Source organism: Nicotiana attenuata, unplaced genomic scaffold (genome assembly GCF_001879085.1).
Source record: "Nicotiana attenuata strain UT unplaced genomic scaffold, NIATTr2, whole genome shotgun sequence".
In the NCBI taxonomy this organism is placed as follows: domain Eukaryota; kingdom Viridiplantae; phylum Streptophyta; class Magnoliopsida; order Solanales; family Solanaceae; genus Nicotiana; species Nicotiana attenuata.
This window is the reverse complement of record NW_017670885.1, coordinates 245707-260555: the sequence shown is the minus strand read 5'-3', so window position 1 is coordinate 260555 and position 14849 is coordinate 245707. Positions and strand designations below refer to the sequence as shown.

Genomic DNA, 14849 nt, shown 5'->3' with positions numbered 1-14849 from the left:
GGTTAATCATACGAGGGAGTATGATTGCTATGATCCTTTCATAATTGCACATAATGTTAGGCAAGTGTATTATGCTCCTTATCCATTGCGGCGGAATAAGTTCGATTGGTGGGTTGTAATAAAAACTAAGCCTGTAGGTAGGGTGGAAGTCGAGAATGTGTTAGATGTTACATATCAAAACGATATCTCCAGTGTTCACCAAATAGTGGACGATCAGCTAGAAAATGATTTGGAACATCCTGAACACATATTGGAAGAAGTTGATATAAATGAAGTAACAATTATAGAAAGTGAGGACGAAGAATCAACTGATGAAGCTCAAACAAGTGAGGATGAAGAATTCTCGGACGAGGAACAATACGTCGATGAGCTTTAAAAAGTTGATTTTTTAATTAACTCTCATTTTATAGCTAGTTTCTTATATGTTTCAATCTAAATATGTATTATATTATGCAGATGGCAGGCAAGGGTCAAGGTAACAATGACCCTACTGGTTCTCGGGGTCGAGAAAAGGCTAGGAAGGGAAAGAGGAGGGTAGAAAATAATACTCCATCTTTTCCACCTTCTTTAGAGATGCCTATGTCTTATCCTCCACCCTACGACTATACTGAGCTGCCACACCATCACGAGCCCTACACCTTCATGCAGACACCAGGTGTTTCATCATAGGGCCATAGGACTATACGTCTGACATACAGTCCAGCTGCCTCACGATCACGTGGATCGCAGCCATCTGTATCGCATGGATCGCATCCATCCATGTCATAGACACATGATCACAGCCACTTGGGTCACAACCATCAGTATCACAGCCACTTGAGGTCCATCCAGCTATGTCGCAGTCACAGGGATCGCATCCATCTTCATTAGCGACTCCATCTATTTCAGGCCTTCGCCTGCGAGGTAGTAGCTAGGACCCCCCTACACCGTCCACACATGCCTATGATATACATGCTTCCGAAGATGATGCTGATGATGATGAGGAGGTGCATTATGATCAATATGGCAGGATCATCATAGTCCCTGAGGGTGATGGATAAGAGTTATTTGTTATTTTTGCGTTTATTCTTTTGTAAAGTTTTTACTAAGATATTAATGTGTTTTTATTGTTAAATTGCAGGTTCATACCGAGTAATAAGAATACGAGGATAATCAGCAAATCCATCAGAAAGCCTCATGATGGCCCTTATGCGACTTGGACTGATTTTCCATTCTCGCTGAAGGAGCAAATTTTCAATCAATTTAAGGTATAAATGTTCTTTTAAGCAGTTTAATAATTTATATTTATGATATTTACATATAATATTTAACTTTAGAAATACAGAGCAAGTGTGTATGGGAACATCGCTATAGCGCGGAAGTAGCTGCAAATTTTCATCACAAAGCTCACAAGCGATTGTCGCATACTTTCTCCGAAGCTAGAAAGAAGAACAAGAAGCATGACTGGTTACTTCAAAATTTATGGGATGATTTGCAAAGGCAATGGCTTACTGCAAAGTTCTTAGAGAAGAGCGAAAAAGAAAAGAAAGCTCGCGTATCTGAGAAGGGAGGCTCCTTGCACACTGGAGGTTCGACCAGCCCAGGGACAATAAAAAGAAGATTGGTACGCAATTGCTTAAATTATTTTAATTTTCAAAGTATATCTATTATGTGTATTAACTAAATTAATTTTTTTTCAGGAAAAGAAGTTGGGGCATCCAATGAACCATGATGAGTTATTCAAGGAGACGCATATTGTAAAGAAGAAGAAAGAGACGGATCAAGAAAGGTGGGTCGAGGACCGGGCATCGACTGTATATGTAAGCTTTCACTTTTCTTTAAGTATTTTAATTTACTTTTATATAAGTTTTGAAATATTAATTCAATTTAAATTTTCGTATAGGGTCGCTACCAAACTAACATGGAGAAATTTATCCGCACTCAGCCAGCTGCTGAATCGGGCAAGCCAACCCAACCTTCGGACGAGGATGCAGAAAGAATATGGATGGATTTTGCTGGCGGTCCAAAATGAGGGAAGGTATATGGGCTTCCTACTAAAAAGTTCCATCGCTATAAGTGTGGAATGCAAGGAATAGGGACTTCCTCGCAAGGCGAGAAACTTAATGGGGAGAGCCTCTCTGCTATGCGGGAGACCGTGACAAAGCTCACATCCGAGCTAGAAGCGGCCAAGGAAAGAGAAAGGGTTAGAGATGCTCAATTCCTTGGCATGCAAGCTTAGATCAGAACTCTCCTATCTACTGGAGCTTTTCCGTTGCCCCGGTCTCGTGAGTCATCGCCAGAGGCTCGACTTGAACGTGAGCGTTCCTTCCGTCCTCCCCGTGATCGTTCATCCCGTCCTCCCCGTGGTCGTTCTTCACGTCCTCCACAAGATCCTTCTCGACGCCGTCTTTTAGATGAAAGTTCATCAGACGGTGATGATGATGATGTTGTACAAAACACTCCTTTACTTGTATATACTTTGACGTAGACAAATAGAATCGGTTCTAAACTAGTTGTAATAAGTAGGTTTTGGATTTTTTAGTTCTATTGAACTTTAATTTGTTAGTTTTAATGTATTTATTTAATTGTGCTGTTGGTGTTGTTGTTGTTATTGTTGTTGTTGTTGTTGTTGTTGTTGTTGTTGTTATTGTTGTTGTTGTTGTTGTTGTTATTTAGGGATTTTGGTATGCTGGCAGGTAGTGTAGCTGCCAAAACAGGCGCTTTATGCCAAAATTAAAACCTAGAAAAACGACCAAAGTTGGTCGGTATCTAATTAAAAAAAATAATTTTCTGCTGATTAGCGACCAAGGTTGGTCGCTTAATTTTTTTAAAAAAATAAAAAATTACCGACCAAAGTTGGTTGGTTAATGAACATGGATTACCCAGATTTCTACTTTACCGACCAACTTTGGTCGGTATGGTTAAATTTTAAATTTTTAAAAAAATATATATTTTACTTTACCGACCAACTTTGGTCGCTAATTTTTAAATTTTAATAATTAATAAAATAACGTAATTTAAATACACCGACCAACTTTGGTCGGTAAAATTAAATTATTAAAATATGTTACCGACCAACGTTGGTCGGTATGTGCTTTAAATTGTACAGTTGTTCCTTTTACCTTTGCGACCAACCTTGGTCGGTAATTACCGACCAACCTTGGTCGGTATACTAAAGCGACCACCAAAAGAGCGACCAAGCCTGTTTGGTCGCATTTTTGTCGGTAATTTGCCTAAACAGACCAACGTTGGTCGTTTTTTTTGGTCGCTAATTAACGAATTTCTAACCGTGAAAGTTGCGTGCATGTATGAAAAAAAGAATGTTTTTGGCCGTCCTTTTTATAATGTGTTTATCAATAAAGAAGGTGGTAGGAAATTATGTGTAATTTAGATACAAGTCTCTCTTTCAGAAGTTTTGTGGAAGGTGAAATGATCGTCTGTGGAAATTTAACAGAAAAGTCGCAGGATTGTGAAGTGTGGTGCATGTATTTTGATGAATCGTATGGAACTCAGCAACAAGTAGGAAAACAAATCCATCGACGTTGATGTACTTATTATGCGTTCAATGACACAATAGCTAAACAGATTCTATATCTGGAAACAAGCTACTTCCCTCAACTTCTTAGAAAATTCCAAGGTAGAATGAATAAATTAAACGATTCGCAATTATCTTCAGGAAGGTCCTCACATCTTGGCGGATCCAGGATTTTGTACTTTATCGGTTCAATTTTTAAGGTTTTAGCATTGAAACCATTATATTTTTAAGGTTATGGCTTCATATCTACTATTTTTATAATTTTAATGAATTTTTACATATAAATTTTTACTTCACGTAGAAAATTATGGGCTCAATTGAACCCGTCATCAACACTCTACGTCCGCCTCTAATTACATTCATATAGCTCACGAACATTTACATTCAGTGCAATTTAACTACTTTTCACTCTATTTTTTAGGTTACCATATCAAACATATAATTATAAAAAGTTACATGTTCTTATTGGTTAAGTTTATCTACATAAAACATGGGTTAAATAAACATTCCATTCAAGAATGGGCCTTTACTCACTTTATGATAAAGTAAATTTAAAATTCAATGATTCTTTTATCGTAAGTCTTTGCACATTTCTTTATCTGATTCTTGACCTTTCTCATTAATATATACATACATCTACTTACTATTTCGTCAATTCCAATGCCCTGTTTGACTATTACATTTTCCGTTCACTTTTACTTGGCATGTATATTAAAAATAGATTTTTATTTTTACTTGTCACTTTACGCATATCAAGAGAAGACAAAAAAAAATTTCCTGTTATACCCACATTATTTATTACTCATTTCAAATCATTTTCTCAAATCCAATAAATATGCATCAATTAATATGTGTATCATAATAAATTATGCACTTCATTTATCATTCCTTAAGAGGCGTGAAAAGTCAAAACATGTCAAAGTAAAAGTAAACGGAGGGAGTAGAACATTATTATCTAGGATACAATGTCTTTTAACGAATCGAACAATAGTATGTCCCCTTATACCATTAGGCATGACTTCTAACTAGGTGGCTTTGAACAGAAATTTGTGTCGATACTTTTATTTGCCACAAGAAATTAGACTATCGTCACAACAAGTATTTGATTAATCACTATCCCTGATAAATGATGTGGCTCATGTAGTAAGTAAGGTCAATAAGTAATTTTTCCTTTTTTAAAAAAAATAATCTATCATTACCATTCTAATTAGTGAAATTTTTGCAATCAAGTGAGCTGTTTAAGGAGAGATAAAGTTTAGGCAAATGTTCTTACGATTATAACTATAAAATACCTTTCTTAAGATGTGCACAGTAATTTTAAATGACAGATAAAATGGACCGAAAGTCCTAGCATGCATTATTATAAATAAGAAGTGAGAACAGTGAGACAGTAGTGGGTTGTTTGGATGTTTGTTACCCATTGTTTTATAATGTATTTGTATTGTATTGTATCGTTTTATAAATATAATCTTTGGATAGATTGTATTATTTGGGGTTGTTAAATAACATTTTGCTGTTTGGTTTGACTGTACTGTAACTGATAAGTTTACTAAAATACCCTCAATTATTTAAATATTAAATTTATCAAGAATTACGCATAAAAATAATTTAAGAGAACCCCTGTCTACTAACTTATCACTAAATATAAGCAATTAAATTCATGCAAATTCTAACAAAATTAGCAATTTTACGTTGGAGTTGGAAGTGTCAGAAGTTCCGGAAAAAAAAAGGGGAAAAATAGAATTATGAAGTAATAAGTTAGGGCATAATTGGAAAGAATCCCACCATACCAAATCAGTTGTTTCAAAATATGGGACTTTTTATTGTTCCGGAATAATGGATTTAACAATACAATACAACCAATTTTAATAAAACAATCAAAACAAACATTGTTTTGGAATAACAATACAATACTACGATACGAGGAGTAACAACCATCCAAACAAGCTGTTAATTTGACGGATGTAGTGTGAACAACTTGATCTCAAATGGTCATGCATGATTAGGGGCATCCTCACAACCAATATTAAACTTAATATTGTCCTTTGCTTTTTCTTTTGAAATTGTAGCTGCATTCCTTCATCATCTCTTCTATTCCGAAGGGTATAAATACATCCCTCCATCTAACTTTTCATAACATAACCACCTCGCAACATCTAGAATTGTCAAGGATATAGAGAAGAGAGAATATGTACAAGATGTTTTCTATATCCACTTCACTTTTCTTGAAGCCTAGAGCTAGGTGAAATTTTTTCGACCACTTAAATAATTCGTATTATATATATTCTTTTGCCTCGGGTCGTTACCGTCGTGTACGTTTGCTCTCTCTATATATAACATTGAGTAATAAATCATGTTCTTCTTTCACATATGCAGTTTGAAAGTTCAAGGAGATGAGGGAATTGGTACGTGAAATTGAAGTGAATTATGGCTTTATTATAAATTTTCTTTTACATTTTGTGGTCTTCTTTACTATTTTTGATGAAGTGGAAGTACAAATCCATGCAGCGACTGCAGGTTATTATTCAACAAGAGTAGCCCGCAACCCAAACTTGGAGAAGTTGCAAACTAACTATTTGTTTCCCGAGGTTAGCAAACTTGAGATATCTCTTGGGTGCATGAGTGCATAAGGTTAAGTCGTTAAAAAAAGACATTTAATATATAGCATTATTATTAATCATAAGGTTATTAACATAACTACTATTTATCTCTCTCTTAAATGTTTTACTTAATAGCCCTTTACTAATTGGAGCACATGAGTAGATTTAGAAAAAAAGTATACTAATTTATTTTATTTTATTTTTAAAAAGTACTCCCTCCATTTCAATAATGACAATTTCATTTGTTTATTCAGAATCAAATTGTGTGAAGTTTTAATAATATTTTTAAATATTTTTTAAATTATATTGACATGAGAAAAATTACGACTTATAGTATTTTTCGTATAGTTTTTGAATATTTAAATTTTAGTTTTAATAAATTAGATTGAACTAATTCAATTTAGCTTCAAAGTTTAGTCAAATTGAATCTCGCTAAGCGAAATGTGTCGTCTAAATTGAGACAGGAGGAGTATCAAATATTTTAAAATAAATTTAGTGTACCGAAAACAATTTAACATTATCCTTGTTAGCTTTTGATGGTTTAAGTGGAAGAATGTAATTAGAGGCTAGTGTGATTTGTGTTTTGTTAACTAATGGTTTGTTTTAGCAGATCATAGATAGGGAGGTTAAGCATATGGAGAAGTACCCAAATGCTAAAGTAATAAGCCTTGGGATCGGTGACACTACACAGCCCTTACCCCAGCCTGTAGCCTTGAGCATGTCTAATGTGCGTAAGACAATCAACTACTACTATTAATCCGCTTGAATTTATGTGAATATGTTTAACTGGGCATGAAATTTAAGAAAAAATAAAGATTTTTTGAATTTGTGGTACTAAACAAGTCAAAAAAGAGGTCTACAGTATTTGTATAGTTATAAAAGCTTCTCATTAAGAGTAGAATTGGAAGTTCAAGCTAAATGATTTTCAAATTTAGAGAGAGATTATTTTTTTTTAATGGACCAAAAATTAAATAGGTTCAATTAAGACGATACGATTATAGGGTTTGCACCCCCTTGAGAAGAAAAAGGCAAAGAAATATTTTTTTTGATTTGTTTATTATTTGGTGGTTGTTGACGGGAAAATAAAATAAATTGTGTGAACCCTTTTCTCGTAACTTTCTTTCTTTCCTTTTTTTTTTTTTTTTTTTTTCCAAAGATTTTCCTCTGAATATACTGGAATTTGCAAATGGTTTGTGTGTGAATTCTTGACAAGGGCCATTAAAAACAAGTTTGAAAGATTCAAGCAGTTTCGTCTACAGAAGATATGCTGTTTTAAATTTTGGCGAAGAATGGTCCAAATCAGACCAAATAGTAATCGGTTTGATTTCAAAGTTCAGAAAATTTATTATATTTAAAAAAAAAAAATCTGCATCATTTTTTATTTAATTTGACCGCCAAATCAAACAGCGCACACCCCTAATTTAAACATACTCATTCCAAAGTTTAGCCTTGGCTTCCACTAGTATCGAAATAAGCTCTTAGCACTAGAGGATTTCTCAACTATTTGTTGAGTTTTATAATGCTTTGGTTGAACGAAAATAAAAGAGGGTTTGTAGGTTGAGCCATCACTATACGCCATTTAAAACTCCATGTTGCTTCTACAATCAGAGACGGCTTAAATATATGTGTGGCCTAAAGCCAAAGTTTAACGTGAGGCTTAAATTTTTTTTTTAAAATTATTAATAATTTTTTATAATCAATTTCCTCTAATAATTCCTTTTCAATTGATAATATAGCCAACAAATTTAATCATATATTGAGACATTGTTAATCTTAGGTAAGATTTTATCAATTATAATCTTGAAAACATCTTTTCTTTGAGACAACTATTATAGAAAAACTCTACTTTTATACGAAAAGTACTAAATATTTTTTTTTAAATACATATAAATCTATTATATCTAAAAACTAGAGCCCCCAAGATTTGGGGGCCTAAGGCAAAAGCCTTATTACTTGGATCTACATTAGAGTCGGCCCTGCTACAAATACATAAACCCTAGAAGATATGTACAATGAAATTCCATTAGAAATAGCGTGGGATAGCTACTTTTTAACATGATATGTAGTTTTTATCCAGTATTTTTAATGTTGAGCAAAAATAGCCACTACTCTATTAAAATTAATACGAAAAGACGTTTTTACCCTTTCTTCATGAGTGTTGTGTAAATATTAAGGGCATGGTGTCCTTAACATTTACACTGTACACATGAAGTTAAGGACGCCATGTCCTTAACATTTACACTGCATATATGAAGTTAAGGACTTGACAGGACACTTTGTCCTTAATATTTACACAGCATTCATGAAGTTAAGGACACCATGTCTTTAATATTTACACAACACCCATGTCTAGCATAGGGGTATTTTCATCCGGGCAGATAAAAATTTATTAAGCATTGGCTAAAGAGTAAATATATTTTATACAGTGGCTAAAGAGTAAAGACATCTCTAATTAGTGGCTAACCATGCACTTCCCCGAAATTCCACGACCGACAACAAAATTTTAAAGGGGAAACTACACTATATGCCTACAAAAGTCAAATTATTTACCCGCTTTTGCCCATCTTTAAACTATTTATTATTTTTACCTATAGGCTCTAAATTTATTACGCCTGCCCATTCCTCTTTCCCCATGTTTTCTCCTTGATTCAACAGTAAGGGTCCGATGTAAATGCAATGCCCTTCATATAAAATTCTACTCTTTCATTATGCAATCATTTACCTGTAAAAAGGAAGTTTAGTGTAACTATTTTATTTTATCTTTATTTTTTAAAATTAAAAGGAGTTTATTTCTACAATATGCAAAATCACGACACTTATAAATTAGTTATGTAAATAATTTTTTTATGATAAATATCGTTAGTAACCTAATAAAATTACAATAAACATAAGTTATATAACAAACAAATAGTATGTTAATAGATTAAAATATTTTTATGTTATTACTAATGTATATAACTTAAATCAACAAACAAAAAATCTCTTAAACTTCAATAATGAATCAACTATGATTCTAGTATTGCTAATACATGAAATGGTAATGCCTTGCTAGTTATATCTTAGAATATATTTTTAAATTTTGGGTTGAAATTGTGTTGAACTAGCATAGAAGACAGATTTGTACTGTATACCAAAATGGTATATTGAATACTGTATTGGTATACAATAATTAATTCAAGAGTATATAATTACCTACTATAGTATACTACTAATTTTTTGAAGGAATGTACCAATCCTCTATGTACCAAAATAACATATTATATACCATTTTGGTTAATTCAATAGTGTATAATTTATTGCTTTGAACTGGCAAAGAAGAATTTGTACTGTATACCAAAATGATATACTATATACCATTTTGGTATACAGTTCATTCCAATGATATACTATTCTAGTATACTATATAATGTAACGGTATACTCTTACAATTAGGTCCTTTTAGAATTTTTTGAAATTTTTATTGACAACTGATATTTATTCAGTTTAATAATTGAATTAAAAATTTTTTTTTAAACTCTTTGTGTACAATTATATACCATGTTGGTATATCTATATACTATACTGGTATCATATGTTAGTTAATATTTTTTGATTGTATTAGCTACATTTAATTGGTACATAATTTAATTTTTCTTTAGTAATAGTATAAAAAAAAGAATAATAAAAAATAGTAAAAACACTAAATAAAATTAGATTATGAAGAGAAAAAGAATATAAAAAAAGAAGTTAAATGAAATTAGAAAAGGAAAAAAGAAAAAAATAAGAAGAAACGAGAAAAAAGAAAAGGAGAAAAGAAAAAAAATAAAAAAGAAAAGAAAAGAAGCATAGAAATAAAAAAGAATTGGAGAATAAAGAAAAAATTCCCCACAAAAACCTACTATGGGTAGAATACCTACTATGGGTAGAAAATGTAATTAGTTTATGGGTAGGAAAACAAATGGATAGATAAGGGTAAATAGTTTTGTTTTTGTGGATAACTGTGTCAAAACCCCTATTAAACGTATAACTTCTTTTTCAATATGAATGACTTGTCGTTTTTATTTGCAGTACGCACGTGCTCTTTCAACACATCAAGGTTATACAGGCTACGGACTGGAACAGGGGAACAAGGTGGGATATTTTCTATTTTTTCTTCTTGTTGCCCTAACATGCAAACTATTGCATAGCAAAACTTATACAGAGAAAGTAATATTTTCCCATTTAATTTCGCAGGATCTAAGAAAAGAAATTGTAGAAACATTCTATAAGGATCTTTCAGTAGAAGAAACAGAAATTTTTGTATCTGATGGTGCACAGTGTGATCTCTCCAGAGTTCAGGTACCTAAACTATCCTATATTCCCCAGACAGGTTAAGAAAAGAAAAAAGACTTGTTTAATATGTCTACTCATGACACAATAGTTATGTTTTTATGCAGCTCCTTCTTGGTTCCAATGTGTCAATTGCTGTACAGGATCCATCATTTCCAGTGAGTTTAGCCGAAAACATTAATAAATTAAAGAGATTTTGTGGAACTAATTAACTAATTTGTGCAGGGATATATAGATTCAAGTGTGATTATGGGGCAGAGTGGTGAGTTGAGGAATGAGTCAGGGAAGTATGGAAATATCAAGTATATGAAGTGTAGCCCTGAGAATGATTTTTTCCCAGATCTTTCTAAAACAGCAAGAACAGATGTTATCTTCTTTTGCTCTCCAAACAATCCTAGTGGTCATGCAGCATCAAGGGCACAATTGCAGCAACTTGTAGAGTTTGCCCAACTAAATGGTTCAATCATTGTCTATGACTCTGCTTATGCTGCTTATGTTTCAGACTCAAGCCCTAAGTCTATCTATGAGATCCCTGGTTCCAGAAAGGTGATTGAATTTCTTCTTATTTACTTAGCTCCATTGTTCAATCATTTATCTAAATTACTTAATTTTATGTTACAGGTTGCCATTGAGATTTCATCCTTCTCCAAAATGGCTGGATTCACAGGTGTCCGTCTTGGATGGACTGTAGTGCCTAAGGAACTCCTATACTCAAATGGCTTTCCTGTTATACTCGATTTCAATCGCGTTATATGTACTACCTTTAATGGTGCTTCCAACATAGCTCAGGCTGGTGGTCTGGCCTGTCTCTCCCCCGAGGGTTTCAAGGTAAAATTAGAGATGCTATTTCACTTATGCTCAAAAGAATTTCTAAATATGTAATGTCACCATTTTTACAGGAAATTATGTCCAAGGTAGACTACTACAAGGAGAATGCAAAGATTTTGGTTGACACTTTTGCTTCACTGGGATTTAGAGTTTATGGAGGTAGCAATGCGCCTTACGTTTGGGTTCATTTTCCACATTCAAGATCATGGGATGTGTTCAATTGGATTCTTGAGAAGACACACATAATTACAGTCCCTGGGATTGGATTTGGTCCGGGTGGTGAAGGATACATAAGAATTTCTGGTTTCGGACGTAGAGAGAGCATCTTGGAGGCATCTAAAAGACTAACAACCTTGCTTTGTTAGACAAAAAACTACTCAATGTTGGTTTTGCAACTTCTGTCTTGACTCTTGATGTTCTAACAGATACTGCTACAAATCAAGTTCTATTTCTCAAGTTTTTCACTTAATAAGGTCCAACTGATTTCTATCTAAGAGGTCGAATCCTATCTTTGTTGTTTGCTCAATTCCCTTAACCTTCACCTTCATCACGCCCAACTCTAGTCCAAAAAAAGATAAGTGGTCGCTGCAAATATACGTAGGGAGTGACGTTGTTCAACATTTATCTAAATATATATTTTCTCTCAAGCAACACATAATAAATAGGCATAGCTAATCGATGGCTATTCAATCAATTGAAATAAGCATATACTTGAATAAGTAGAGAAATTCAAATGCTCAATTATATTAAAACATAACAAGAACTCATCTTAAAAAGGTTCTATCAAAATACTAGATGACAAAATTAGCTACGCATAATATTACATAGAAATATAATCTGAATTGATACTAACAATGAAAGGAAAAACTCATGGATGAACCTTCCTCTTTGCTCCTAACGTATCCTTGCCTCAAAAGTATTGTCTTCCTCCATGGTGTTTTCCCCCTTAAATAGGATGTTTCAGGATGTATTTATATCGATTAGGATTTGTATGGAGCAGAACTTAACACTCCAAGTTCGTATAGGAGAGCAGCGGGGCGTGCCATGGTTCGCGCTTCGCGCGGCCTCAATGCATGCTCCTAGCTCTTTAAATTTTCTCCTCTGGCATTGGAATATTCCTCTGGCACGTCTAGGTCAATTGTTTCTCATTCTCTTCTTCCAAAGCTTATCTAGAAGGGTCGATGGGGGATTGAACTCTTCTTCTATTGCTTCATAGTCAACCAAAACCTTATCTTCAAATATCTCAATTGAATCTGAGTTGTCTTGTAGAGTGGTAACTTCTTTCTTTATATGATCATCCTCTTGGATATTCTCATAGGGTAATTCCCGCAAATAATCATCATCACATTGCAATGGTTTTCTAACATCATACTTACTAATTGACTGTAACGACCCGGCCGATCGTTTTTAGAATTTACGTCCCGATCCCCTATTAACTGCTTTCCCCAAGTTTATTTCTGCTATTTTGATTTGCCGGGATTTTTGGTTTTGAGTTTCGGGGAGTTTTGGGACACTTAGTCCCTAAATGAGAGCTTAAGTGTTTGGAAAGTGGTCCGTAGTCAGAACAGTGTGAAGATGGCCTCGGAATGGGAATCCGATGGTTCCGTTAGCTCCGTTAGGTGATTTCGGGTTTAGGGGCCTGGTCGGATTGTATTTTGAAGGTTCGTAGCTAATTTAGGCTTGAAATGCCGAAGTTTGAATTTTTGAAGTTTCCGGTCCGATAGTGAGATTTTGATCCGAGAGTCAGAATGGAATTCTGGAAGTTGCAGTAGTTTCGTCATGTCATTTGGGATGTGTGTGTAAAATTTCAGGTCATTCGGACGTGGTTTGGTTAGGTTTTTGATCGAAAGCGTATTTTGAGGAAATTGGAGTTCTTAGGCTTAAATCCTTGATTAATTCGAGTTTCCGACGTTGTCTTAGGTGGTTTAAGGATTGGTACAAGTTTGAATGATGTTATGGGATATGTCTATAGGTTTGGTTGAGGTCCCGGGGGCCTCGGGTGTGTTTTGGATGCTCAACGGGGCATTTTGGAGTTGTTTAAAATTGCAGAATTTTCTTCAGCTGTTGCAGACCCTTTTCTTCTTCGTGATCGCGTCCTCCTCCACGCGTTCGCGTAGAGTAATCTTGGAGGAGGACCAGTTACCTCTTCGCGTTCGCGTTCAATACTCCCGCGTTCGTGAAGCTTTGGCAGTTTTCTCCATCGCGTTCGCAGCCAAGCCCTCGCATTCGCGTAGCGTTATTTGGCGCTGAGGGCTGTGTCTATTTTCTTCATCGTGTCCGCATGCCCTATCTCGCGTTCGCGTAGCCTTGCCAGTCCAAGCCTTCGCGTTCGCGTACTGTTCCATGCGTTCGCATAGGGAAATTCGGGCAGCCTTCATTTTCCCTTCTTCACGAACGCGTGACTTCCTCCGCGTTCGCGATGCATTAAATATCTGGGCAGTTATAAAAATTTCAAAACGAGGGTTTAGCCATTTTTACCAAAACTCAAGCTTGAGAGCTCGGATTTGAGCGAGATTTCGAGGGTTTTTCAGAGACATCGTTGGGTAACGATTCTAAACTCCTTTTTGCTTGTAACCTACTAATCTAAGCGTTAATTCCTCCTTTAATTTCGGATTTTGAATGAAAATTGATAAAACTTCATAGACTGAATTATTGAGTTTTGAGTGGCGAAAATGTTAATAGACCGAAAGTGTTAATTTTACCCGATTCCGAGACATTGGCCTGAGGGGCGTTTTGGTTATTTTACCTAATTTCGCGTCTTAGCTTTGAATTAAATCGTAGAATCAATTGCTTGAGATGTTATTTACGATATGTAATTGAATTGAATAGATTTGGGCCATTCGGAGTCGGATACTCGTGGCAAACGTGTGGTTTCGAGTTGATTTTGGAGCCGGTTCGAGGTAAGTGGCTTGTCTAACCTTGTGTGGGGGGCTTTTACCCTTAGGATTGATATTGTGGTAATTGAAATGCCTCGTGCGTGAGGTGACGAGCGCGCACTTGTGCTAATTGTTGGAAATCCGATTTTTCTTTTAAAATAGCCTTGAATTGTGTTCCTCTTTTCCCTGCTTACACTGTTTGGATATTAAACCTGTTGTAGCTTAGAGAAGCATGTCTACTTGACTAAATTGTTTTATCTGTCTTAACTGTCTTAATTGTACTACGTGAATCATGCTAGGTTAGGATTACCTGTTTCACTTTGATCTGAAATTGATTGGATTGAATTTTGCTGTTGCTGTGTATTTACTTTGGGACTACGGAACGGTATTCCGGGAGATCCCCCTGCACTTTATTTTGGGACTACGGGACGGTATCCCGGGAGCTCCCTATATGTTTACTTTGGGACTACGGAATTGCATTCCGGGAGATCCCCTGCACATTTATGAGTTGGACTACGGGACTGCACCCGGGAGATCCACTGGACATGATATTTATATTTGGGGACTACAGGACGGTATCCTGGGAGATCCCCGGTTGTTATCTCGGAACTGAGTTATGTTCTTTTACTGTGTTTTGCTTGCCTTTGTAATAATTATTGTTGTCCTTTATATATTATGTTATTTAATTACACTGTCATTTCACACTGTTAAACCTGTATCTTA

The 14849-nt window shown here is 34.8% G+C and overlaps 1 protein-coding gene across 4 annotated transcripts; it reads left to right on the top strand.

Annotated features, from left to right (window-relative positions):
• The first annotated feature begins 5624 nt into the window (after nt 1–5624).
• Nucleotides 5625–11769, top strand: LOC109244205 (aminotransferase ALD1). 4 transcript variants are annotated; one of them, XM_019411261.1, is made up of 10 exons: nt 5625–5756; nt 5891–5919; nt 6032–6102; nt 6725–6841; nt 10162–10224; nt 10327–10431; nt 10530–10580; nt 10648–10968; nt 11044–11250; nt 11322–11769. In XM_019411261.1, the coding sequence occupies exons 1-10, from the start codon at nt 5704–5706 to the stop codon at nt 11613–11615; spliced, it is 1311 nt and encodes a 436-aa protein (XP_019266806.1). In that variant the 5' UTR covers nt 5625–5703; the 3' UTR covers nt 11616–11769. The 4 variants fall into 4 exon arrangements, with proteins under 4 accessions (XP_019266806.1, XP_019266808.1, XP_019266807.1 ...); XM_019411260.1 differs by having other exon boundaries at nt 5626–5756; nt 6023–6102; XM_019411263.1 differs by lacking the exon at nt 6725–6841 and having other exon boundaries at nt 6023–6102.
• Nucleotides 11770–14849: the final 3080 nt, after the last annotated feature.

Coding starts and splice junctions, on each gene's coding strand:
- LOC109244205 (XM_019411260.1), top strand. CDS start 5,704: ATGTACAAGATGTTTTCTATATCCACTTCACTTTTCTTGAAGCCTAGA. Junction 6,842..10,161: donor TAGCCTTGAGCATGTCTAAT/GTGCGTAAGACA, acceptor TTTTATTTGCAG/TACGCACGTGCTCTTTCAAC. Junction 10,969..11,043: donor AGATCCCTGGTTCCAGAAAG/GTGATTGAATTT, acceptor TTTATGTTACAG/GTTGCCATTGAGATTTCATC.